The 26,842-nt window shown below is 43.4% G+C and overlaps 1 protein-coding gene across 1 annotated transcript in view; it reads right to left on the bottom strand.

Moving 5' to 3' along the window:
- The window catches only part of Adam9 (ADAM metallopeptidase domain 9), an 82,295-nt gene that overhangs the window by 50,199 nt on the left and 5,254 nt on the right, over window positions 1-26,842 (bottom strand). The window contains exons 2-11 of the mRNA XM_032918540.1: window positions 21,971-22,068; window positions 20,544-20,602; window positions 19,035-19,113; window positions 13,399-13,475; window positions 12,308-12,503; window positions 10,806-10,871; window positions 8,642-8,713; window positions 7,648-7,817; window positions 6,825-6,906; window positions 5,904-6,037 (exon numbers count right to left, since the gene is read on the bottom strand). Of these exons, the coding sequence (XP_032774431.1) occupies window positions 5,904-6,037; window positions 6,825-6,906; window positions 7,648-7,817; window positions 8,642-8,713; window positions 10,806-10,871; window positions 12,308-12,503; window positions 13,399-13,475; window positions 19,035-19,113; window positions 20,544-20,602; window positions 21,971-22,068 (1,033 nt within the window). The remainder of the gene's footprint in view (window positions 1-5,903; window positions 6,038-6,824; window positions 6,907-7,647; window positions 7,818-8,641; window positions 8,714-10,805; window positions 10,872-12,307; window positions 12,504-13,398; window positions 13,476-19,034; window positions 19,114-20,543; window positions 20,603-21,970; window positions 22,069-26,842) is intronic.

The raw sequence follows: 26,842 nt of genomic DNA, 5'->3' as shown, positions 1-26,842 counted from the left end.
TTGAATGATGGTGCCTGAGAGAGTTGGGAATGTGAAACCCCATAAAGAGAAATCAACAGAATGACTGCATATTTAAAGAGACAAAGGATGAAATAATAAAAGCAATGGATATCAGGAAAGAATTCAACCAAGAAGTAGAAATCCTGAAGGAAACGTCTCCGAGATGCTGGAATAGAAAGCATATTAAGTCAAATGGGGAAACAACAGCAAAGCTTCCGGACAGTCTCAGAAGACAGGTGTAGGAACCGAAACACTCCACAAAGACAAAATCTACACAGGTAGGTAGCAGTGGGAATCCCAAATATACACATGTCACCGCACAGGGACACAGACAAGGGAGGAGAATCTTGTTCTGCAGGAATAAAAATGAAGGAGGAGTGAATGGGAAGAAGGAAATTTGGAGAAATGAAAGCAAAGGGATAAATGTTGTAATTATGCTATAAATTCAAAAAAAATAACATTTAAAAAAAAAGGTGTGCCAAATAAGCCATGAGGAGCACTCCTCTGTGTCAGCTCCTGCCTCCAACTTCCCACCCTGATTTCCCTAAGTGATGGACTGTGGTATGGAATTGTAAGCCAAAATAAGCCCTTTCCTCCCATGGTCACGGTGTTTTATTACAGTAATAGAAACCCTAGCCAAGACAATCAGAGAAGCAAGTGAAAGAGATGCAAACAGGAAAGGAGAAAAAATCAAAGAATTCCTATTTGCAGATGTTATGCTTTTATGACAAGAGACCCTCAGGACTCCCTCTGGAAACTCTTTAAACTGATAATAAACCCTTTCAGTCAAGTAGCAGGATACAAAATAAGTATATAAAAATCAGCGGCCTTCATATATACCAGTAACAACCATACTGAGAAAAAAAATCAGAGAAACGATCTCATTAACAATAGCCTCGAAAAATAAAATACATTAGAATAACCCTAACCAGTGATGTGAAGTTGTCCATAATGAAAACTTTAAAACACTGAAGAAAGAAATTGAAGCCCCTGGAAGATGAAATGCCCTCTCGTGCATGAATTGGAAGGATAATGCTGGGAAAATAGCCTGCCAAAATCAAGCTAGAGATTCAGTGTGATCCCAAGCAAAGTTCCAGTGACAGAAACAGAAGTCAATCTTAAAAATCATGTGAAAGCACAAAAAATACCAGACAGTCAAAGCAATCCTTAGCAAAAAGAACACTTGTGCAGGACTCAACATGCTTGACTTCAGGCTACACTGCAGAGCCACAGTAGTAAGAATCGCATGGGACAGACACAAAAGCAGAATGGAGATTAATAGACAAGCCCAGACACAGGCTACAGACACAATAAGGCTGGCTGATTTTCTCCACATTGGAGAAAACATAGCATCTTCAACACATGGTGCTGGGGAAATTAAATTGCTACATGCAGAGGAAAGAAACCGAATCTCGTGTGGTTCAGGAGTCTGATGGAGGGTAGAGGAGAGGTGGTGGAAGGCAGAAGTCCCCAGGGATAGCAGGCTGCTCAGGGCAGCTTGGCTAGGCCCAGGGGCCTCAGCCAGCAGGGAAGATGGGTGGGGGAAGGAAAGCTAACCTTGTGGTTCAGAAGTCTCAGGTCTGATTGGGGGGAGGGGCAGCAGGAAAATGGAGCTCCCCTGGGATAGCAGACTGCTCAGGATAACCTTAGCTGTGACCCGCTACACTGGGGATACCGAACCTGAAACGGCCAGCCTCCTGTAGCCAAGCAGGAACTCCGGTGGATAATAGAGAGACCAACCCACTCACCAAACTTTCAACCCAAAATGTATCCTGTGTGCAAGAAATCTAGGCCCAGGGGATGGAGCAGAGGCTGAGAGAATGGCCAACCAATAACCAGCCCAACTGGAGACCCATTCCATGGCAAGCACAGATCGCTGACGCTATTAATGATGCTCTGCTATGTTTGCAGACAGGAACAAATTGTCCTGAGAGGCTCCACCCAGCAGCTGACTCAGAAAGATACAGACACCCACAGCCCAACAGTGGATGAAGCTTGGGGATTCTTATGGAAGAACAGAAGGAAGGACTGCAGGACCAAAGGGGATGGAAACTCCACGGGAAGACCAACAGAGTCAAGTAACCGGGACTCTTGGGGCTCTTAGAATCTGAACCACCAACCAAAGAACATACACAGGTGGGACCTAGGTCTCCCACACATATGTAGCAGACGTGTAGCTTGGTCTTCATATGAGTCCCAAACAACTGGAACAGAGCTATCCCAAAAGCTGTTGCCTGTTCATAAAATGTTCTTCTAGCTGGGCTGGCTGCCTTGTCTGACCTCAGTGGGAGAGGAAGTGTCTAGCCTCAAAGAGACTTGAAGTGCCAGGGTGGAGGGATACACAAGGGGACCCCACACGATCAAAGGCGGGGGAGGTGGTTATGAGGGAAGGATTGTCAGAAAGGGTAACCAGGAGGGGGCAGTGATCAGAATATAAAGTGAGTAAGTAAAAATAATAAAATTTAATTTTAAAAAAAAGGAAAGAAACTGAATCTTACCACTAACCTGTACAAAACTCAACTCCAAAAGGATGAAGAACCTTAGCATAAGACCTAAAACTCTAAAGCTACTAAAGGAAAGTAAAGAACACAGTTTAAGCTATAGTCACAGGTAAAAACTTTCTGAATGGGATCCTGCCTATCCATAAAATAAGGTATTGCAATAACTGACAAATGAGAGTTCTTGAAGCTAAACTTTTTCTGTATTAATTTTCATTTCCCTAACTGCTAAAGATGCTGGATGGTCTTTCCTTAGCCACTTTCTTCTTTATACTCTGTTTCCATCTCCTTTGGGTCATTTGTTTTCTTGACTGTTTGAGTCCTCTGTCAGATGTTCAGCTTGCTAAGACTCTCTTACACCATCTGGGCTTCCTCTTCTCTCAAACAATTGTTCCCTTGGCTCTACGAATCTTTTTAGTTTTATTAAGTCCCACTTGTCAATTCTTGTCCTTACTTTCTGAGCAGGGAGAGTCCCAAAAAGCATTTTTCCCACACCTGGGATGGCAGAAGCTTTGCCTACTCCCAGCACCAGGCCTCTGTCACATAGCCCCTCCATAGATTTGTGGCCATCAGTCCCATAAGGGCAATGCCCCAAGCCCTTCCACATGTAGATGAAGCATCTCTAACATCTCAGACCAAGACAACAGGAAAAGAGATGCGACCACAGTCAAATAGGCTCAAAAGAGCTCTCCATGCTAATAAGGTACCGATAGGCCTGTAGGACGTTGCCAATAAGTTTCCATCCCCAGATATTCCTCCCTGCAAAAGGTATTTAACTCAGGACCACCCTGAGAAGTGGGGTATGGTTTTAGGCATCCATTTTCTGCCATGACAATAAACTGTTTAGAACCATAGACTGTCTCTTTTCATCTGAGATCCACCGTGATGAGGCATGAAGACGGCCTTCACCTACAGAGACACAGTCTAGTCTCCTATAGAAGGCCTCACTGAATTTCCAGCCACAACCACCACCAACTCTGCCATCAAGCCCGGGACTCTCCCCGGTGGGACCAGTCAGAGCTCCCCTTTCTCCCTCCGCACCCCCTCCCCAGAACGGGGCTAGACGCAGACCAATGGCCCCCAACTCCATTCTCTGCTCTTCTGTGACTCCCAGCGGCGACTGAATGTCTAAGAGCCTGAGAATCCCACAGCCTCAGGTCCAGGGACCGGAGCCAGTTGTGACTTTCCTAGTCTTCATACTGTGCTTCCCCACCCCTGGGGTGATGCCTCAGCGCTCCCTATATTTCTGGTCGGGTGTGAGGCTTACTGTAAAGAAAGGAATCCAGGTTGGGGATTTAGCTCAGTGGTAGAGCGCTTGCCTAGCAAGCACAAGGCCCTGGGTTCGATCCCCAGCTCCAAAAAAAAAAGAAAAAAGAAAAAAAGAAAAGAAAAGAAAAGAAAAGAAAAAAGAAAGGAATCCATGCCTAACACTATAAGCCCGGTCAAAGCTATTTACAGGAAGGTTTTTAGCTCACAGGTGCAAGTGTCTTCACAGATTTGTGCTGCCCTCAATCTTGTCAGAGGACTCTTCTTTTTGTAGAAGGCAGCATTGAATACAAAGTTATAACTGGTCAAAGTGTTGAGAATAGGCAATCACATACAAACCTAACAGCAGCAATGTGTCACCCTGCTCCCAGTCTCAGGCTGACAAAGACTGTAGAAGTGGGGAGAGAAATGTGGAACCCTGAAAGGCAGCCTGGTTCCTGGCTGAGGAGGCTTGAGACCCCAGTGGCCCTAAAGGGACAGTAGGTCTTTTCCCCTGACTCCCAGGAAACCAGGTATGTCACTAGCCCGAAGCCCTCCACAGATTTGTGACCTTCAGTCACATAAGGGCAATGCCCCAAACCCCACCACAGGTGGAGGACATGACCACAGGTCACAAAGGCTCAAGACAGATCTCCATTGATGAGGTACCTAAAGGCCTGGAGGCTTAGCCAATCACCTTTCCTTCACAGACACTCCTCCTTGCAAAAGGTATTTAATCTCAGGTCCATCTTGAGAAGTGGGGTATGGTTTTCTTCATCTACTTTCTGCCATGATAATGAATGCCTTAAAGCCATGGACTGCCTCTTTTCATCAGGATCTGCTGAGGGGAGCCATAGAGAAGCCCTTCTCCTACAGAGTTCTAATCTCCTGTAGAATGCCTCTCTGTGCTCCCAGCCACAGCCACCACCAAGCCTTCAGCCTACATTCATCAAGCCAAGGACTATCCTCGAGGTACCAGCCGGAGTTCCCCTTCCCCCTCGGCCCTGGGCCAGATCCAACCCACTCCGTTCTCAGCTCTTCCAAGGCATCCAGCGGTGTCTGGCTGCCCAAAAGCCTGAGAACCAGATGGCCCCAGCCTCCTTGCAGACCCGGGGATCCTCGAGCCAGCTCCAGCTGTGTCCTGTGCTCAGACCGGGCTTCCCCGCCCCTGGAGCAGTGTCCCACAGCTTCCCTACAGCCCAACAGCCTGGCTTGGGGTAAGTACAGTCAACTTCCTGCATCCTGCCTCCCGGAGCAGCTGAGCCCTGTGGCAGAGCAGATGTAGGACCCAAACCCTACAAGGAAACAACATGCATGAGAGGCAGAGAAGAGAAAGAGTACTGTGAAACACTGACTTCTGGATATGAGGTGGGTATCACTCTCATGAACTAATAACACCTGCATTCATGCACACACATGCACAAGCACACATACACACATACACACACATACACAAACTCACACACTCACATACACACACATACACTCACACACTCTCACACACACACACTCACACACACACACTCACACACACACACACACACACACTCACACACACACACACACACACACACTCACACACACACACACACACATACACACACACACACACACACACACACACTCACACACACTCACACACATACACACACACACTCTCACATACACACACTCACACACACACACACACACACACACACACTCACATACACACACATACACAAACACACAGACTCACATACACACATACACAAACACACACCACACATATACACACACATATACACACACATACCACACACACACATCATATACACACACCACAAACACAGATACACACACACACCACATACACATACACACATACACACTCACATACATACCTATAAACACATACACACACACATACACTCACACACACATACACACACACTCACACACACACTCACACACACACTCACACACATATACACACACACTCACACACTCACATACACACACAAACACACACACACACATTCACACACATACACACACTCATACACACACGCTCACACACACACTCACATACACACACATACACTCACACACTCTCACACACACACACTCACATACACACACTCACAATCACACTAAGGGACAGAAAAGGCTGTTACTCACGATGCTCCTGAATTCATGATACAGCTCTTTGCTGCACAGAAACACTCTCTCCCATCATCATGATTCATCCCAAGGTTATGTCCCAGTTCATGAGCAACAATGGACGCAAATGTCTCCACGGTGATTTGCCCAAACTGTACAAACACAGGAAGGTGCAATTAGAAAATGGTTTCTGGGTCAGATTTTTTTTTCAAAAGGGGACATATCTACTACAATGCTGACTGTAGGTCGGTCTAAGTGTCCAGTGCCAGCCCTGTATGTACACACTCTGATAAGAAACCATAGTGACTCATGTGCTAATAATAAGGCTTCAACAGACCATTCCCTGGAGCTTTAAAATGGGGCCCATTTCCTCATCCATAAAGACACTATCCTGACTAATTTCTTTGTCATTCTGACACTCCTGGGAAGAGAGATCCTTCAATTGAAGAACTGTTTGGATTGCACATGTCTAGGAGGCATTTCCTTGTTTGTCAAGGGATCTACAAGACCCAGTCCCTATGGGTAGTTCCTGGCATGGGGTCCTGGCATGAGAAAGCTGCCTGAGCATGAGCCAGAGAGCCAGGGCCCATCAATCCTGTAGTTTCTGCTTCAAACCCAAGCTCAGTCTTCGCCCTAACTTCCCTGAGTGATGAAGCTGAAGTGTAAGCCCAATAAACCCTTTCCTCCTCTGAGCTGCTTTTGGTCATGGTGTTTATCACAGCAACATAAAAGAACTAGAATAGATAATAACACATAGTAAGTATTAAAACCTTGACCTAGTCTCTAGGGAACAGAACACATATACTACTATTACTGTGTCCTTCACAGTGTCCGAACCACTGCTGTAAGGATCTGGGGGAGGGGTCCTACTGAGTCAACAGATGCTGCAGACTGACTATCCCAGTGTCTATACCCAAAACTACTTAAAGAACAACATACCACATTAATCCCACCTGCGTGGCTCCTTGAACATACTGTTCCTACAAATGCCATTCCTGCAGTTCCACCAAAGCCTTTCTTCCTAAATGAAAATGTAAATAAGATGTAGTTGGAGGAAAGAGAAACATATCAGCCCTGGTTCTATAGGTAATCTTAACCATATTGACAAAACCTATAGAAACTAGAAGAAAAATGACAAAAATAAATAAAATTTTATTTTGAGGGCATGAGGTCAGTATTACAAACATAATCTTTTAAATTTTTTCATAAAAATGATGTACCTTTGCATACACAAGCCACATTTGGCTTTTTCCTTGGTGGTGGTGATCTTCTGAGTTAAAAATATTTCTAAAAATGTATTATACATACTCATTCAACAAATGTTAGTGAGGAAAGACAGCAACACTAATATATTCACAAGGGATTAACTTCAAATTTGTACAAAGAAACTTCTGTGCGCAGAATTTTATACCTAGCCAAACAGTCAAAGATTGTTACAAAACACTAGGAGAAAAACCAACTCAGATGTGAGTTAGAATAAGCAGAGCTCAAAGTGAGATGATCTTTAAACTCTGTGCCGATTCTGTGAAAAAGTCTTCAGTGGGAAATCAAATATTTTTCCTTCCATACAATCCTTCACAAAAAATAACTGTAAAACATGCTGGTAACAAGGTGAGAGAAGAAGAAAGACATGGGGTAATGACAAGGATAAGTCAGACACAAATGCTTCTACATGTAATAGAATATAAAACCACTGCAATAAAATTAGCAAGAGTCATTTTTCTGATCTCTTCATTCATAGCATTTTCTTAAAGCCACTTACAAAACCAACTGTGCACTGTCATGTCTCCGACGTGTTATAAGAAACTTTTCCCGCCACTGTACAAAGTTGCCCAATACATCTCCAGCTCCTCCAATTATATTGATAGGATTTCTATCTGTCCAAATTTCTAGTCCAACTAGCACAATTCGAATGTTTAACATGATATACATCTGGGGAGAAAAGAGAAATAAGATAAATACATAAACTTTATTAAGAATGTGAGACAACATGGGGAGTTGGCTACGACAGGCCCTGTGTCCAAGCTGCCCTTGAATTCTCTGTGTTCCTAAGGATGACACTGGACCCCTGTCAGTCACTGGAGTCCTGGGATTACAGATGTGTGTCACCACAACCCGTGAAGAAAAACTTTAAAATATTTAAGAAGGAATATAGCCAATAAAATTAAAAACAGGATCCCCTTCCCCAGAAAGAAAAACTATCCTTCACCCATCAAGGACAGAGAACTAAGATTCAAACTCCGTCTTATCCCCACTGTAAAATCTGACAAAGAAGTTGAAAGTTTTGAGTAAATTTTATGACAAGACTTTCCTTTTTCATAGTCTGCTTCTGTGTCTGTGTCTCTGTGCCTCTGTCTCTGATCCCTCTATAACACACACGCGCGCACACACGCACACGCACACACGCACAGGCACACACACACACACACACACACACACGCACACGCACACACACGCACACAGCAGCAGCAGCAGCATTAAACCCTATTCTTTCCTCTGAGGAAAGCAGAGGTGCGTTATAACCATCAGCGTACCTTCCCTGATGTACTCCGAAGATACGGCAGACACTGACTGACATGAAATCTATGAAATCTCTTGCTCTTCTCATTTTGTCTACATCTCTGATTTTTTTTAAACATTATTTGAAAACTTACAGAACAAATATATATATACATCTGACAGAGCTCAAAAATGACACGTTTTGAATTCTGCTCTGCGACTGGGCGAGGACAGCACAGAAGAGAAATACAACTCACGCTATCCAGGTAGTTTGCTAAGCGAATCATCTCTTCTCTCACAGCAGTCTGGTTCCTTCCCATCATGTCGTACTGAAAAGACAGAGGAGAAAAGCATGATGATGGACGCCTGCAGTGCCTACACTGGAGAGCAAACCCCAAGGATTTCCTCTGAACCAGAAAAGGAGGCCTCTCACCCTCCACATTTCAAATGAGCCGTTCAGCGTGGCGATTTGAACGAGAAACGTCTCCCACAGTCTCGGGCATTTGAACACTGGGTCCCCGGCAATGGGACGGTTTGGAGGGTTAGGAAGTGGGGACTTGGGGTTGGGGATTTAGCTCAGTGGTAGAGCCCTTGCCTAGGAAGCGCAAGGCCCTGGGTTCGGTCCCCAGCTCCGAAAAAAAAGAACAAAAAAAAAAAAAAAGGAAGTGGGGACTTGCTGAAGGAGGTCACTGGAGGCGGGCGGGGTGGCCTCTGTAAGTAAAATCCTCCCCCCATTTCCAGTTTGCTCTCTCTGCTTTGAGTTCCTGATAGAGCCGTGAGCTCTGGGCTCTGAGCTCCAGCCACCATGCCAGCTACCTGCTACCAGGCTGTCCCCACCATTATGGATCTAACCATCAACCAGAATACACTCCCTCCTTCTGTAAGGTGCCTCAGCCCAGCAACAGCAAGTAATTAGCACACTGAGGGAAAGAATAACAATGCGTTCAAGTCCTACTTCAAATGCATGTAACTTTAGAATAAGTTTTCTTCTCAATGTTCTGTTTCCTGATGTTACTGCAAAGTAATCTCAAATTTTCACAAAGGTATAATCTTAAACAAAAAGCTTAGATAAGAGAATGAAAAACTAATAAATCTTCCTAATCTTTTATCTCTTAGGCTAATGACATCAACGATAACCTACTTCTAGACCCTACTCTAAAGTAATAATGAGAAATTAGCTCAGGGTCACTAGTTCAAAACTTATGTGGTCAGAAAAAGAAAGGCATACAGAAACTTTACCATGTTAAACCAAACACTTTATGCACCCTTTCTTTATATCTGGCTAAATTAGCATGTCTGTTTTAATGTTATTTGAAACAACCTACTTGCTAACAAAAAGAAAATCTTATAGAGTTTGTGACTTCACTCCGTGACCAGGGTCTTAACAACAGAATCTGTGGTTGTATCTGTTCAGCAAGATCCTGTATTTAACAGAGCTTGAAGGAAATGAGACCACTTTTATTGTGAACCATTTCACATATGAATATAAGCAGTCTCTCTGGAGAGAGGAACAGAGAAGAACGCTTTAATCTACTTTTGCCACTTGTCCAAGGCATTCTACCGAGCTCTGCAGCCACAGAGGCCCTGGTTCACACTGCCTCTCCCTTCTACCACAGGGACCCTGACACTGAGCATATGTGCAGCTCTGGTAACCAAGGCCTCCTCTGCCACCCTACACAGTACGGGACTTGTAAACCAGGAAACAGTCTTCAAAATGTTCCCCACAGCTCACGAGAAAATACCTGCCAAGCAAGTCGTTCCTATAAATAGTTTCTCATCCAAACAAAAAAGATAAAAGTCACCCAGGGCGTTTCCAGTGTGTTAAATTATTTAGGAGCCACATCAGAAACTGATGATCCTGTAGTAGTTGGAGACTCAACATCCCTAAATAAAACAAGAAGCTTGGTCTTTAAGGACAAATATAGAAAGTGCTGTTGCTCTCCTGTACCCTGAAAATACTAAGTGCTTCTAAAGCATGCCAGGCCCCAGACCCAGCCTCACAGGGTGAGGAAGATGTGCTCTGAAGCGCACAGAGCAAACCCACCACATGAGGCAGCAGCCAACTGTCCAGGGTTTGCAGCCGCGGCCTGTTAAGTAATCTGAAAGCTCTCAAGGCCCGAAGTGACTGACTGTGTGACAAATCCAGCATTACACAGTCACCACAAAGAGCAGAGGAGCGCTGTCCCCTTTAGGTTTATGAAAAAAGCTACGGGGACATGAGTGCACACCCATAATTCTAGCACTCAGGCTAGGAGACCAAGGGAGGTAGATTAGGAGCCCAAGACATAGCAAGACCCTGTCGATAAATTAAGTAAGTAATGCACAATTTTAGTCGACATAACTGTCGTGTTTTGTATTTCCTTCATAAGTTACTTCTCAACTGCTTTTTCATGAGAACAGAAAAATGTCAGCAGTTCTTACCCTTTCCTTGTCTACAACAATGAACAGCTCCACGTAGCGGGTCTGCGGGAGAACAGCTCTTCTTCTCTGTTAAAACACAAGCAGCGTAAAGCAGGAATTATTGTGGGACCAGACACATTCTGTATGGCTAATGGTCAGACTGAAGAGCTAGTCATGCGACTTCACGTCTGTAAACAGTATAAATTGTTTTACTTAGCATACCTATGTCAATAAAACAAAAGGTTAGCTGATATTTTAAAGGCTCTAAAGATAAAATGAGTTATCTATGTCTTCAAAGCTGGGTTGTTTCATTTTTAATTAAAATACATACACGCACAAATTTTAATGGAAATGTGACTGCCATGGTAATACAGAAAGAAAGACGCCTACTGAAGCCTGAGAGGAAAAGATGGAGAAGGGTCACCAACATGGCTTCCTTCTGTCCTTTTACAGCCCTTCATACAAAACACACACCTAACATAAGCAAACACCTAACAGCTTTCCAACTGTTAACGAGTTTGGGGAAGAAAAGGTGATGAGGTAATGTCATGATCAGGTGATGCCATGGTCAGGTGATGCCATGGTCAGGTGATGCCATGGTCAGGTGATGCCATGGTCAGGTGATGCCATGGTCAGGTGTCAGCTGATTTAAAATGTGCCTTAAACCAGCAGTGTGGTGCAGGCCTCTTAATCTCAAAACAAAACAAAACAAAAGAAAAACAAAAACTGCTTCATCCAGCATGTCAGCCATGGTGGAGAACCCTGCAGCTGAGTTAAGCTGGCCTGGGGAACCGTAACAGGCCTACATCCTGAGCATTCAGGGTATCTGCAGGGGCCTGGGTGTCCTTGAATGGTATCTAAGGTAATAATTACCTTAAATTCAAATAGCTACCTCTCTCTCCCTCCCTCCCTGTCGTGTGTGTGTGTGTGTGTGTGTGTGTGTGTGTGTGTGTGTGTGTGTGTGTGTGTGTGTGTGTCTGGCCCTCCCTCCTTTTCTCCTTCCTTCCTTCCCTCCCTGCCTCTATCTTTATCTCTCTCTCCCTCCCTCTTTCTGGCCCCAGCCTAGAGCCTGAGGTATCTGAGTAAACCTCCCTGCTCTGAGCCCAAGTGTGATAACTACACAGAAACACCTAACCGGATCGATGCCTAAGAGTTAAGTTAAAACTCAGACGGCCCGGGCTGGAGAGGTGGCCCAGCAGTTATGACTGCTCCTCCAGAGCTCCTGAGTTAATTCCCAGCAACCACACGATGGCTCACAACCATCTGCAATGATGTCCTCTTCTGGTGTGTCTGATGAGAACGACAGTGTACTCACATACATAAAAGAAATAAATAAATCTTTTTTTTTTTTTAATTCAGACTGCCCTCCTCTTGGTCGCCAGAACTACCCATTGCTCATCATTTCACATCCTGGTTCCGATCACAATGGATGGAGCTGGGAAGCGACAACAACGTTTTAGGGTGAAATGAATGAATTCTTAAAAACAGCCTGAGCCCAGAAGACTGCTACTGCCCCTCCTTACGCGCAGCAGCTGAGTCACGTTCGGGTGCTCTTCCTCTTCCCCCTGGGTGGCTTCCTGCTCCGTGTCCCTGTTAGAGACGCCACATCTCAGAGGCTCCTGGTGGACATCATCCATTGGGTAAAATACGTGCTCAAAGTGTGAGCTGTTGTGCAGAGGTTCGATTCCAAAACTGGCATTCTCCAAATGCAGCAAGCCTCTAAACGTTGGGTGACACAAACCATTGTTAAGGAAAAAGAAATACAGGACAAGAATCAGAAACTGAACTTGGGTCCTAGTTTCTAACATAGAAAGAGGCTCTAGCTCAGTAGAGAGTCCAGCAAACACAAATGGTAACTTTCGACCCTCCACTTACTTAGCTCTGACAGGAAGCTGCAGAGCAGCTGAGACGGAAGGCTGGCACCTGGCACTGGAATCCGCGCCCGGAGGACACTGTCTACTACCCCAGAGACTCTTAGCAGGTCACTTATCCCTTGCCTTAGTGCACAATCTACACTTAATTGTTCTCATTAAATTATTTAAGATGCATAAAAGACTACTGCCTGCCACACAATCGCCATTTAGGAGTTGCTTCTTAAGTGAAGACAGTGGGAGCCGTCAGGCAGAGCTGATTTGAGATGAAAAGTTCTATCTATTAGTTCAATAGACCTAGCGAGCAACCAACCAACCAGCATAGTTCTACGACAACACTACTGTGACTTCAACTGGCATGGGACAGGACTTCTCTAAACCTCGTTTTCTTATCTGAATATGATAACAGTAAGACTTTTTTATGTCACTGTGAGAACTGCATGAAATAATATAGGAGAAAAATTTACAAAGTGCTATGGAAATTTAAAATATATTTTGTTTCAAACAGCAAATTTTCATAGTCTCAAATAAAAAAAAAAAGATCATCTACCATTGGATCTTATAATTGGTCAATTACTAGGTTTTCCTAAACAAATATCCCAAGAATATCTGAAGCGTGGCTGGAAAGGTCTTTAGTAACATCAAAGTAAAATCCAACTTTGTTAAACACCAAATGACTCAGCTTGGGACAGAGAGAAGATGGAAGGGCAGGAGTAAGGGAGGGAAAACAGGAGAGTCCTTACCTGAGTCCAAAGCAGGCACTCACAGCAACGGCGGAATTGGGCACTCCCTCCACGTAGCCTCGGTAATGGCAATGACTCTAATGAAAAGTACACACGCTCTTCAAATACTGCTGCACTGCTCTAAACCATCAAGACACTGCACCCCTGAATCTGATAACCTACAAAGCACCACCTAAGGCATGCTTCGGACTATCTGGAGACGATCTGCTGTCACCTGAACAAGTACACAGAGGACACCAGCGAGGAACAGCCCTCCTGTGACCTTTTGGCCCAGAAACAGCATATTTGACATTTTAAGTCACTGTTGGCCCAGGGAAAGTTGACAGACAACTGAGTAAAGACCTTGTTGAGGACTGAGAAGGCTCCATGGGGAGCAAGCCAGGGAAGGGTTGTCAGCATGGAGTAAGTTTCTCTCTTCTCCCAAGGGCACCTTAGGTATATTAACATATTATGTTATATGCTATCTTATAAAGTTTAAGTGCCTTTGCCCTTAATTTGGGGCAAGAAAATCACTAGCTAAAAATTCAAAAGTCACTATCACTCAACAGAAATACTCCTGAGCACCATGACATTTTATTACCTGTAAGAGACTCAAAACACCATGTTAGAAAAACGGCATAGGAATTCCTACCCTACTGGACATGAAGAAGTACATCAGGCCCGGTGATTAAACAGGAAGGCACTGACACCCGGGCCAACAAGCAAGTCTCTCAACAGACCCAGGTACATATACGGCTTTACCTACCAGTGCATTCGAGCACACTGGGCAAAGACACACTTTTCAAAATAAATCCTGCTATCCACTAAACAGCCATGTGGAAAAGAGTAACATTTGTATCATATAAGAACAAATTCCAGATGCATCAGAAGTCAGAATGTGAAAACTGAAAGCATAAGAAATGTTCCAGACAATGTGAATAAGAGCCTCTTTAACCTAGGCAGATGGATGCGGAGAAAATCTCCCTGCCTGACACTCAAAACCTAGACAGACCACGTATGGCAGTACACCACTGTGATCAATCCCTCAAGAGGCTGAGGCGGGAGGCACTAGAGTTCCAGGCCACATAGTTAGACTCTGTTCCCAAAGTAATGACAGTAAAAAAAAAAAAAAAAAAAAAAAAAAAAAACTAGGTGCGATTAAAGAAAAAAACTAAACACATTAAATACATTTACTATATTAAAATGCAAGCTTCTACATGAAAAGATACACATAAACATACGGTCCAGAGAGAGAGAGGGAGGAGGAGGAGGAGGGGGGAGGGGGGAGGAGGGGGGCGGAGGAGGAAGAGGAGGAGTGCTGCGCCAGCTCCAGTGGAGCCTGTCTGACATGAAGCAATCGTGGTCAGCCGGCCAGAGATATGTGTTCCTCGGAACTTGGTCTCCTGGAGACACTTAGCCACTTCCTCCTCGACTTTCTGCCTAGCTGATTCGAGTAGGTGTGATCGGAGTTACATATTTGCTCTTTTGTTTCTTTTTCTACTAATAGGAACATCGAGACCTGATTTGGTCTTTATGGACCATGCCTCTTTGAAAGCACTAGCAAAGATTAAGTAGAATCAGAATGAAACTCTAAGAGATGTGATCAATAACTTACAGCAGGAAGAATTAACTGTGGAAAATCCAGACTTCCTAGATAGTGAAAGAATTAAGGCGATAGCTATTAGAGGAAGGTGGTGGGCCCCTCCTTTAGGTAAAAACAGCCTGAGTAGATACAGGACCACTGCCGAGCCATTGCCCTACCCAGGGACATATGATGAAGAAGGTAATAGAGGGGTTAATATTGATGGAAAGAGAGTACTATATTATTCTTTAAATTTTATAGAACGTTTGGCCAGATCAGATCCCCGTGCTTGCCTATTATCAAAAGGAACTTTCCTATCTTTAAAAAGACAATTACATGAATTTTGGCTAAGAGAGAGTAAAAGACTAAAGATTCCTTACAGCTGGCTGTCCTGTTGTTATCCGAGAGATGATATTTAGAGATTGAGGTAAATGAGGTTTATGACCACCGTCTGGTACCAGTCTGATTCTCAGGAAATTTATTTCCTGTCTTGCTTTCTGTTCTGAACTTCATGTAAACTGTTAAACTTTTTCTTGGTTATTGTTTGAGTGTACCCTGGCAAAGGGCCAAAAAATTAGCTCCTGTTCAAGCATTGTATCTAACCACAAAGCAGATTTCAGTAAAATCGCAGCAGATTCACACCACCCTGAGTGTGCTGTGTCTGTCTGTCATTGCACCGAACCTGTGCCTTCCTGAGTACCAGAGCCCTGCTTCTCCCACGGTGTCCTCCGTCTGAGTGGTCCGTGGCAGAGGAGGAGGAGGAGGAAAACGAAGAGGAAGAGGAAGAGGAGGAAGAGAGGAAGAAGGGAGGGAGGGGGAGTAGGGGAGGGAGGGAGGAAGGAAGAGGGGAGGGAGGGGATCTGAAGGAAACATCTCTGACTTACATAACAAAGAGACAACAGAGTTACTACCTTTACATATAAAGATCTCTTAAATCAGCCATTCTCAGCCTGTAGGCCACAACCACTTTGGAGATCAAACAACCCTTTACAGGGATCCTATATCAAATATCCTGCATATTGGATATTTACATTAACATTCATACCAGTAGCAAACTTACAATTATGAAGTAGCAATGAAATAACTTCATGGTGGGAGGAGGGGGGATTACCATAACATGAGGATCTGGATTAAAGGATTGCAGCATTAGGAAAATTGAAAACCAATGTCTTAATACTGAGTAGGAAATCTGACAAAAGACAGAAGGTCTACAAATGTCCTTACATGCATAGAAAGAAAGAATCCCTGAATCTATACCGATAAACATAAAGCAAGCATGATCACATGACAACCCTCACAGTAACAACAGATCTGAAGCAAATGCTAAATCCTGGAACTCAATACAAAAATCTGACAGTGGAGGGATTTCCACAGCTCTAAATCTAAAGGTAAAAATAGTACCTTTTTCAGCAGTAACTTTCCAGGAGAAACCCAGAAGCCAAATCCTTAACCAGTTACTGAGCTGTTGACAATTGCTCAGCAGGATTCTGGGTGCATTGTCACTGATGGGACACACTGAGAAACAGTAAGCTGGCCAGGCATGACAGGTGACCCTGCAGTCTACCAACCTGATGACATTTGCTTAATAACTTGCCTTTGTGAGGTATTTCCACAGCACCTAATTTAGCTCTGCTGTAGTTACCTTATCTACAAGACCAGATCTGCCAAGAAAGACCCAATACCTTCAGTTTTACTAAGACTTCATTACCCAGAGAAGATGTATGGGATGAAAACCTGCAGTCTGTCAACACGCTTAGGCAGACTTTGTTGTTACACACCATCGCCCTCATCCACAGAGGAACATTACCAAACTACCATTGGTTCTAAGGCCAAGAGGACTTTGTCCCAGGTCACTGCGTGTTCTCCAAGCCTGAATGGTTCTCCCAGACATTATTTACTGCTCCCACGATGCTCCCACGATGCTCCCCAATGTGGTTTCAAGAGCATGTTAAACTAGCTGTGACCACACTGATTTTCTGTAGTCCTTCCCCTTTTGTGTGTTAATAAATCTTTATTTGTTAAATCTCTGTCAGATCATTCCAGCAAACTTTCAAAGAACATGAGCGTTAGTTCTCCAAAACACAAGTCATGTTTGTAAGTTTACAAGAGTGGTAGTCAGACTGTGAGGCTACTGTAAGGAAATGCCCAGTGTGCACCATGTTGAAGCACATAACTGGAAATGCAGGAGCACAGCAAAGCAGACCGACCACAGACCATGCCACTAGCTCAGGGCCCAGGGAGCCTTGGGCGATCTGTTCAGAGAGGAGTTAGAGCATCCGTGCATAGGAGCGAGCTGTGAGCACCAAGACAACCCAAATCCTCAGACATCACGACTTGGGGGCGTATTTCACACAGCAACTCATGTGCTCATTCTTATTATTAAAAGTGGCCTTGTGAGAATCAGAAAACAGCTTTATGAATGTCTTCAATCTTAAGAAGTAGAATCCTAAAGGAAACCATTTAAAGCTTATGAATGTATATGTCAACTAATAGCACACTGTAAATGATGGTATGTCGTCATGACAAAGACGATTTAGCTACATGGGAAGAAATGGGAATAACAGTTTTACTTTGTATTCCAAATCTACAGACACATTATCACTTTCCTGAACAATATTAAATAACCAAGAAATAGCTGAAATACCTCATATTCATACCTGATATTTTCCAAACATCTATCAAAATACTGCCAAATAAAGCTCAAATTATTGGGGCTGGGGATTTAGCTCAGTGGTAGAGCACTTGCCTAGGAAGCGCAGGAAGCGCAAGGCCCTGGGTTCGGTCCCCAGCTCGAAAAAAAAGAAAAAAAAAAAAAAAAAAAAAAAGCTCAAATTATTGAAGTTTCTATACAGTTGAGATCTATCTTTGCAATTTTAAGCAGACAGTATCTCAGTAATGAATAAGTTACATTTATTCATAAACTGCCAGACTATCTCTTGCAAACACTCCTCAAGTATTAATTTATTCAAGTTTCCTAGTAACTCTGAGAAGTCATAATACTGTTTCCATGTTAGAGTGAAGAGAGATACCGAAGTACAAACAGGTTGATACAACTCCACCTGGCAATAAATCAGAGCCAAAACTCAGCTTAAACAGTATCTGTATAGAGAGAAGACTCCAAGAAGGAACAATAATGGCTCGAGTGGCATCATCTGTGGACTGTGACTTCTTACCAGAGAAATCTCTGGATGGTTGAAAAAAATAGATTATCTTTTATCTGGTATATACTACAGTGTAAATTTAATCTCTTCTACGAGCTGCCTATTAAACAATGCTCACATAGTAAGATAAAGGAATCAGAGAGTGGACTAGAAATAGGTCGGGTGAAGTCAGCATTTCCTTACGGTTCTGTATAGTGCAAACTAAAGAATTTGCATCCTGTTCATGTGAAGAATTCCACTGACACACATAATTCCATCTAGCAAGGCAGTACAAAGTTCTAGTGAACTAATACAGTCGATGGGAATGAAGACTTCTCATAAAAGCTATTACCAAAAAAAAAAAAATGTGCAATGTGCAAGTGCCAAGGGGACTATGTGACACTCCTTCCCAGCAAAGCTAGAAATGTTTATGCTCCAAGAAGAAAAAGCACTACAAGGCCAAGCTCAGCTGCCAATATTCGGAGATTCCAGTCCAGCTCTGTTTCTGAGTGTTGTGTTGCCTGATACAGAGAGGACCACACCTCTTAGGAATGTCAGCAAAAACATCAGAACATCAGACTACAGAACAACAACTAAATGTGATTTTGCTGGACATGATTAGCAAAGGGAAGTGCTTTTTAATACTAACATTTTACCAAAATATTAGTAAAACCTTCGGCCTTCAAAATATCACCACCACCCCACTACCTCACCCTACCACCACCCTACCCCACGACCCCTGTGTTTAAACACAAATCCTTACTGCTAAACGCAGGAGAGTGGCCCAGTAAAGATCAGTTCCTCTAGAGCCATCTTGTAAGGGCATGGAAGGTTCCCTGTGGGGCCGACAACAGGACAGCCTGGGCATCTGACAAGAGCATACCTTATATATGTTGGCTTTAAAGTCTCAAAGTATCAAGGAGAAAAGAAAGTACCTGTACGTTGGGATGGTCAGAGAGTAGGAAGCCCTCCTCGTCGTAGGTATAAACTACAAAGTCGTTAGGTAAAAGGTCTCTGGAGGAGGAATAAAACAAACCATTTAAATGTACTCCGCACCAACAGCCTAGGGCACAGGTCATGTTATTCCCAGAAGAGAGGGACAGAAATAAGTTTTTATAAGATTTTTATGTGATCCATTTTTTTAAAGAAAGAGCTACTATATAACTAAAAGCTAGTCAGCAGACTCAAGCTTGAAACACCAGTTGACTGATGTAAAGATACAACTTGCTCTCTTGGCACAAAACGTCCACTGGTAACAACGGTATTCTTAACTTTTTCTGCTGTAACTCATGAGAAAATAACAACTTGGGCTGCTTGACACTGTCATGTTTATATAGGAAAAGTAAGTATTTTCTATTCTCCCCTACCAAGCCCTCTGTAAACTAGAAACATTCACTGTGGGAACCTCCTTATGAAGGCAAATGTCTGCTGTCAACTGGTAAAGAAATGCTTCCCCGCTTGTGCCAAGGGAACAGTTGTGTAACCAGGGCACAGCAAGGGTCTTTCACACTGCTCACAGTAGCTCAGAGGTAATCTCCAGACCTTGTGGAAAGCCAAGGGGTTCAGGGTGCACTGTGCTTGTGAAAGCTCAAAACAGCCAGAGGACGACCAAGACCAACCAATCAGTCCTGTTCGGAGATGAACAGACTGATGGCTTCCCCCAGTCTCATGGCTCACCCTGACTGACTTTAGCTGCATGGCCACTGTGGTGAAACCCTTGGTGAAACTGTCTCTGCTCCCTTGAACACAGGAAGCCTTGTGGTAGCAAATCTCACCAAGAAAAGACCCTGAAATACTTGAGCCTCTGACTCCAGAGTTTTCTTTATCCCTGTGTGCTGTGTCTTTGCAATGTCTTCTGGGAACAATATTCAGAGGAGCTTAGAGAACTGGGTCTTTCCATGAGCTGACCCCTTTGGGGCACTGACGACTATAACACACACACACACACACACACACACACACACACACACACGCACCCTACTCCTTTACACACTCACACACACCCTACCCCTTTACACACTCACACACATAACCTTCATGCACACACAAACTCACACACACACATACCCTTTACACACACACACACACACACGCACACTCTCATACACACATACACACACACCCTTCACACACACACACACTCACACACACACACACACACACTCACACTCACTCAGCCCCACTTCACTCTCCCTAAAGGTGTATTTGGAAAGAATTAAGCTATAGGTATTTGCCCTGCACGTTTCTATGGAAGTCCCAGCCTGCCTAGCATAATCCTCCTGGACTTAGCTGCAGGACTAGCACTGTGCAGCAGCCTCAGCGAAAACTGGATCTGCTGATTCCGGAGCTCAGACTCCACTAGGCCACATCTACCTAGAGAAGAAATCAATATACTGTTGACAGGAAAACATAATTAAAAGGGCAAAGTAAATGAACTTTCTTACGTGTTTCTTTCCAAGTGAATAATATGCTGTTTTCCTTGGGCCTGGATGACATAAGAGATCTAAATGCACAGAGAAGGAAAAAGCAAAAATAAAACACAACCTCTTAACTTCCTCTTGAACAGATCATGAGAGGCAGGAAAGTTCATCCTAAACTAAAACAGCTTGGCACTGGCTACAACTGTCTACAGACTGTACTCTTAAGGAATAAATGTTCTGTTCATCTCTGTCCTTTAACCCTGATCATGGACACCTGCCCACACACGTATTACTCTATTTTCATTTGTTTTAGATTTGTTTATTTTATCTTGTGTTGGTCTCTGCAAACACCACAGCCAACAGAATGTCAATCTTGACAAGACAAGGAGGGAGTCTGGTCCAACATGGCTGAGGAGCCGGTATTGGCTCAAACTTGCAGTTTCACACCGTCTAATGTATTTCAGGCATATTTAAAGACAGCACAGTTTGGGAAAGGGTTTCCTGGTGATAATTAACTCAATCACACATACACACAATAAAGGTTAAGACATGACTATTCGAAATTCTTTGTAAAGTACATGTGACATCTTTTATGAAGATGGGTTCTATAGATAGGCTACCTGTGCTAGCTTAAGGGCCTATGGGAGGACCTGGTATGGTGTCAGTCATACACAGAGCAAAGGTCACAAGGCTAATGACCACCTGCACGCCCAGCCTCCTAGGCAGGAAACAGGTATCTCCCTGCGTGTCTAACATTCCTGGTTTCCCTGCTACACATCTATGACACAAGGATGTCTGTGCCTCCTACATTATTATACATATACGAGTGCTTTGCCAGCATGTCTGTATGTGTGCCACGTGTGCCCTTGGAGTTCAGAAGAGGTCGTGTACAAGGGCTTAGTCCCAAGAACAGCATTACTGGGAGATGCAAAGGGCCCACATGTACACAGTAACAATAAACAGGTTAACAACAGAATAAACTTCCTCCAATAAGGAAACAACACCCAACTTCCTCATAGTCAAACAATTTATTCTGTAATGTTTATAAATAAGCATATAAGGTATTTGATATTAAAACTTAATTTTGAGTAAATATTCCCAAGCATTAGCGCACTATATTCAAATATTCTATCATGAACTAAGTAAAGATTATTCTCAGTGTCAGAGAGAAGTCACTCCCGTCGGCAGGTCAGCAGCCAGAGCTCCGACTCCAGTACAGAATTCCACTCCCTTCACTCTGTAATGTTTGAGGGTTTTGACCTTAAGAGCAGAGACACTGAGGCTCACTCTGTCATTTCTTAGAATAATGTCTGCTGGTACCAAGGCCATAAGGTAATGCATGTAATAACTACTGGCTCCCCACATCAACCCCTGTGCAAATGTCACCTTTCATTAAGAAAAGCAACTAGAATGTGCTTTATCACACTCAGAGTTCTCAAGAGATAACTTACCTGTTTTGAACTGGGCCTCAGAGCTTCCCTTCTTTCTCTACTTAATCTCCAAGGAGTTACAATTTCATAAGAAGAAAGATGGATGGTCTGTTCAGAGTCTGCAGCGAAAAAAACAACAAATAAAACAAAGTGAACCTCCATGGACCTAAACACCGGAAACAAAAACTGAGTGTTCGCATGGGTGCAAAGGACATGTTAGGGACTCTTTAATAATCCCAGCACTTGGGAGTCAGAGGCAGGAGAATCTCTGTGAGTTCCAGGACAGCCTGGTCTACATAGTGACTTCTAGGATGGTTAGAGCTAAATGAGACCTCCATCTTAAAAACTAACCTAAGTGTTTAAATCACTGAGAAACCTAATACGCATGTGATTTCTTTATTTTCATATTTGTCATTATTATTCTATTTTATGAGTGTTTTGCCTGCATGTATGTCTGTTTACCACCATGTGCATGCATGTTACCCATAGAGGTCCCAGAGGTCAGAGGAGGCTGTCAGGTCCACTGAAAGTGGAGCTAAAGACACTTGTGAACCGCCATGTGGATGTTGGGAGCCGAATCTGGGTTCTCTGGAAGAGCAGCCAGTGCTCTTATACAAGGAGCCATCTCTCCAGCCCCTCAAATAATGTTCATATATAAGCCTCTTTTATATCTGTATACTCCAGCCCTTCTTCTCAAAAGTCTTATTTGTTTTAAATTCCTATGGCACAAACAAAAGAACATGAGATTTAGTATGGGGGGGTGGGTGTTATGCTAGAGCTCAGGTACCCTCCCTCCCTCCCTCCTATGCATCTTGAATGACACCCTAAGAGCAGCATGTCTAAACACTGGATGGAGTTGGTAAGAAGGGTAAGATACTTTTACTATCTAATGTATCAGCTCTCGTATACGCTAACAAGCACCAACTGTCTCTTCTGAAGTGACTACACGAGTCCATCAGAAGGACATTTTATACAAAAACTATTAACAGGAACTCCAGTCATGCATCCTGAGATTCTAGTCATCAGTAAAACTGAGGGCCAGACCAGGCAATACAAGTTAATCTCAGCGCTTGGCAGGTTGAGACATGTGGATTGCTCTGAGTTCAAGGCCAGCCAGGGATACATAGTGACATATAAGAGGGCTCTATCTTAAAAAAACAAAAACAGAAAGCAATAAAACCACCACCACAAACTGAACAGTAAGTAATGTGGGAGGTGGAAATAGTCTCTCAAGGAGCCCAACACAAAATAGCCTTCTCTTCCAGTATCATTACTTAAGGGCATAACAATTCTTTTCTGTTGCTGTCTTTAATGTCTATTGCTTTTGAGACAGTTTCCCACTAGTTGATCACGATGACCTTGAACTCATGACCTCCTGCCCTCGGTGTTGAGATTACAGGAGCTCACCACAGAACCCACAGCCACAGTAAAAAGTACTTTCAGTGAAGTCCAGTGAAGTAGATGGTCATTGGTCACCATCGAAGGACCTTCAGAGCTCAGGGCAGAGGGAGGAGCACAGATGCATCTTCTACTAAGGCACAAAAAAAGGAAGTTGGGGATTTCATAAGCTATAAAAGCCTCAGCACCCAGTGCAATACATGGGCCTGTTTGGATCCCTGAGAAAACTTGGAGATAATTCGGAAAATTCAGACACTGAGTAAGTGTCTGATGAGCTTCAACAACAACAACAACAACAATTATTATTATTATTATTATTATTATTATTTGTAAGGTTTTAGTGATTCATGCTGACTATTCACTGATAAAATATGTCTAGAAATATTAAAATTATACAGTGACTGAGGAAAGATATGCACATAAAACAAGATTAAACCTGGATAGTGCATATACAGGGGTTTATTACTTTTTTTCTCTTCTTGTATATGCTTAGAAACTTCTATAATAATGTAACTACTTGATCACCTACAGGGCATGGATGACAAAAAGCCTAAGACTTCTGCTGCATACAACTCTAATTACAAAATACTGTTCCTGAGTTGGCAAGCTGGTTCAGCTGGTAAAAGACTCGCTGCCCAGCCTGAGTTGAGCCCTGGGACCCACATGGTGTTAGGAGAGAACTGACTTTCAAAAGTCATATATTCTGATCTCCCCTGACCACGCACAGATAAATGAAATACTATATTTACGTATTGCAAACGGAGACTCTAGAATGTCCTGATGTATAAACAGCATAAATCAACGAGCCCACTTGTTTAATACATGTCCCGTGTTGAGTAGAGGTAGGAAGCAGTGAGAAGTATATTTCCTAGTGTCTGAGTTTGTTTGTGCAGTATGCTGCTTGCCTTCACTGTAAACCTTTTAGTTAAAATAAAAGCAGTGTTTCTTTTGTAAAAGTCACGGTTCCCTGGTCAAGTGCTATCCCGGATTATCTAGCATCGCCGCCATTCATCCTTCCTAACTTGTTTTCCAGATGCTAGACACCAACCGTGGGAGTTGCGCATGCCAAGCCAAGGCTCTACCAGTGAGCAGCTTCACCACCTCTGACACACCCCCGTCCCCTGACACTGTCCATACTCCATTCACTTAAAGGCCCACGTCCCTCAGCTTTCTCACATATTTGGATAAAGTACTGCGCCTAACTTTTCCAAGTTGTCACTGTATTAAAAAAAAAAAAAAAAACCTCTAGCCCAGGATTTCAAAGACACCGACGGGAAAATATAATAACATATAATATATACTAACAGTTTTCCATCCATCTCCCATGCATACTACTCATACCATGATCAACTACCGTCCAGATACTTTGTCCATGGAGAGCCATGTCAGAAAATAGAAAATAAAAAAGTAGAACCTTTGGAAACCCAATTTACTGGGCAGAAATCCCCGTGATCCTAACTTAACCGAGGCTGGAGACAATTGTTTCACCTGAAATGAGCCTTTCAGTGACTCCTAGTCTTTTCAAATCCCTAAAACACAGGTTTAAACAGTTCCCTTAAAACCTTCTGCAGCAGCCACAACCAGTCCCACTGCTAGAGTGTCACTCTGGGATTGTGGCAAGAGAAACACAATACTGTTGTTGGGCAATGAGTTCTGTGTAAGCCACATCCCAGAAAAATATGGCAAGCAGCTGGAAGAACTGAAAGGTGGGGGTGGATTTGGGAGGAGTTGGGGAGAGAATGTGATCAAAATACATTGTACAGAATTTTCAAATAAAACTGTTTAAATAAAGCAAACTAGCCGGAACCAGGTGTGGTGGGACAAACCTATAAACCCAGCACCCTGGGAAGTGGGTATGTACAGTAAGGGCATGAGTTCAAGGCCATCTTCAGCCGCAAAGTAGTAGCCTGAGTAGATGCCCTATCATAAAAAGGGGGGGGGGCACATTTTTCTCCAACTTTCTGATGTGACTCGATATTTCAGAGAAAAAGTTTAAGTTCTTCACTACAAACAAGAACATATATGCTGACAGGCCACCGTTACAGGAGAGAGAGGCTAAGCCTCAGGCAAGTAAGTTAAAACATTTTCATTACAATTCTGAAGTGAACTCACAGAGGGAGAAAATGGGACTCTTCAATAGGACAAAATTTAAGGTTCTAATGGGCAGTCAGATACTTCAAGAGCTCTCTGGCTAAAGCAGACCATGTGACTATATTCAGTCCTGGCCTACAAAATGTTCTGTCTTCTGGGGAACCTTTTACCTGAATGGCTCAGGAGATAATAAAAGCTGGATATAAGAATAGATGGTAGGCCAGGCATAGGGCTGCACACTTTAGTCCCAGCACTGGGAGGCAGAGTTCTGTGAGTTCAAGGCCAGCCTGGTCTACACAGAGAGTTCTAGGACAGTCAGGGCTCCAGAGTGAGACCCTGATTTTTGTTTTGTTTTTGCTTGTTTGTGTTTGTTTTGGGGGTAGTTTTGTTTGTTCATTTGTTTGTTTTTCTTTTAAGGTAGGATGTTCACTGGTTTCTATTTTAAAAGAAATTTTTGTTGTTCTTGTTTTATAGTTTTGTAAAACAAATGTCACAATCTGCTGGGTTTTGTTTGTTTGTTTTGTTTTGTTTTTTTTAAGATTTAAAGATTAAAGTACCCTGAGAGAACCTCTGTGTAGGACTTGTTACTACTCTGACACTGACTCCTATCAAAGACAGAGGACCCACCTTCTGCATCAAACCCACGCACAAAAAGCCACATACAAAGATTGTGAAAGTTATTTTAAAATAATACACACTAACCACTCGGGGAATCCTCGTTCCTTTTTTTTTTTCCCCCCCCCAGAATTCCCATCTTATCTCTGGTTTCTTTCTGATCTCCTGTTCATACCCTGCATGGATTTTTCTCTATTTCATGCTTCCTGTGGGGACCAGAACAATTCTCTCCTTTTACTGTAAAGGAAATGCATTTAACCTTCCTAACACTGGCACTGTGGGCTGGAAAATCCTTGGTTGTGGGACATCCTGCGCATCCTGTAGGGTGAATTGTAGCACCCCTGGCTTCTACTCTCCCAAACCCAGCCAGTTCTGACAACCAGGGTGTTCCAGATGCCTGAGGGTGTAGTATGCGCTATTGCCTCCAATTAAAAAACAACCTTCTTCAGTTTTTCGTTGTTTTGGTTTTTTATGGGAGGAGGATTTCAAGGGTGGGAAGGTGGGCCTGGGAGGACTGGGAAGGGAGTGTCATGGGGGTAAATGATGTAAAAGTCCCAAATAATCCATAAAAATATTATGTTGGCAAAAAACACTGGAAATACCAGGTGTAGTGGTTTAAGCTTTTAATCCCAGAACTCAGGAGGCAGAAGGAGATGTATCTGTGAGTTCGAGGCCAGCCTGGTCTATATAGCAAGTTCCAGAAGGAGCAAGGGCAAGTCAGAGACTGTCTCAAATGGTTTGGCTTTTTAGTTAAAATTAAAACACAGGGAATGAACGTTCACAATGAAA

This window comes from Rattus rattus, chromosome 13 (assembly GCF_011064425.1).
Source record: "Rattus rattus isolate New Zealand chromosome 13, Rrattus_CSIRO_v1, whole genome shotgun sequence".
NCBI lineage: Eukaryota > Metazoa > Chordata > Mammalia > Rodentia > Muridae > Rattus > Rattus rattus.
The sequence above is the reverse complement of the archived record's forward strand: the minus strand, read 5'-3'. Positions and strand labels throughout refer to the sequence as shown.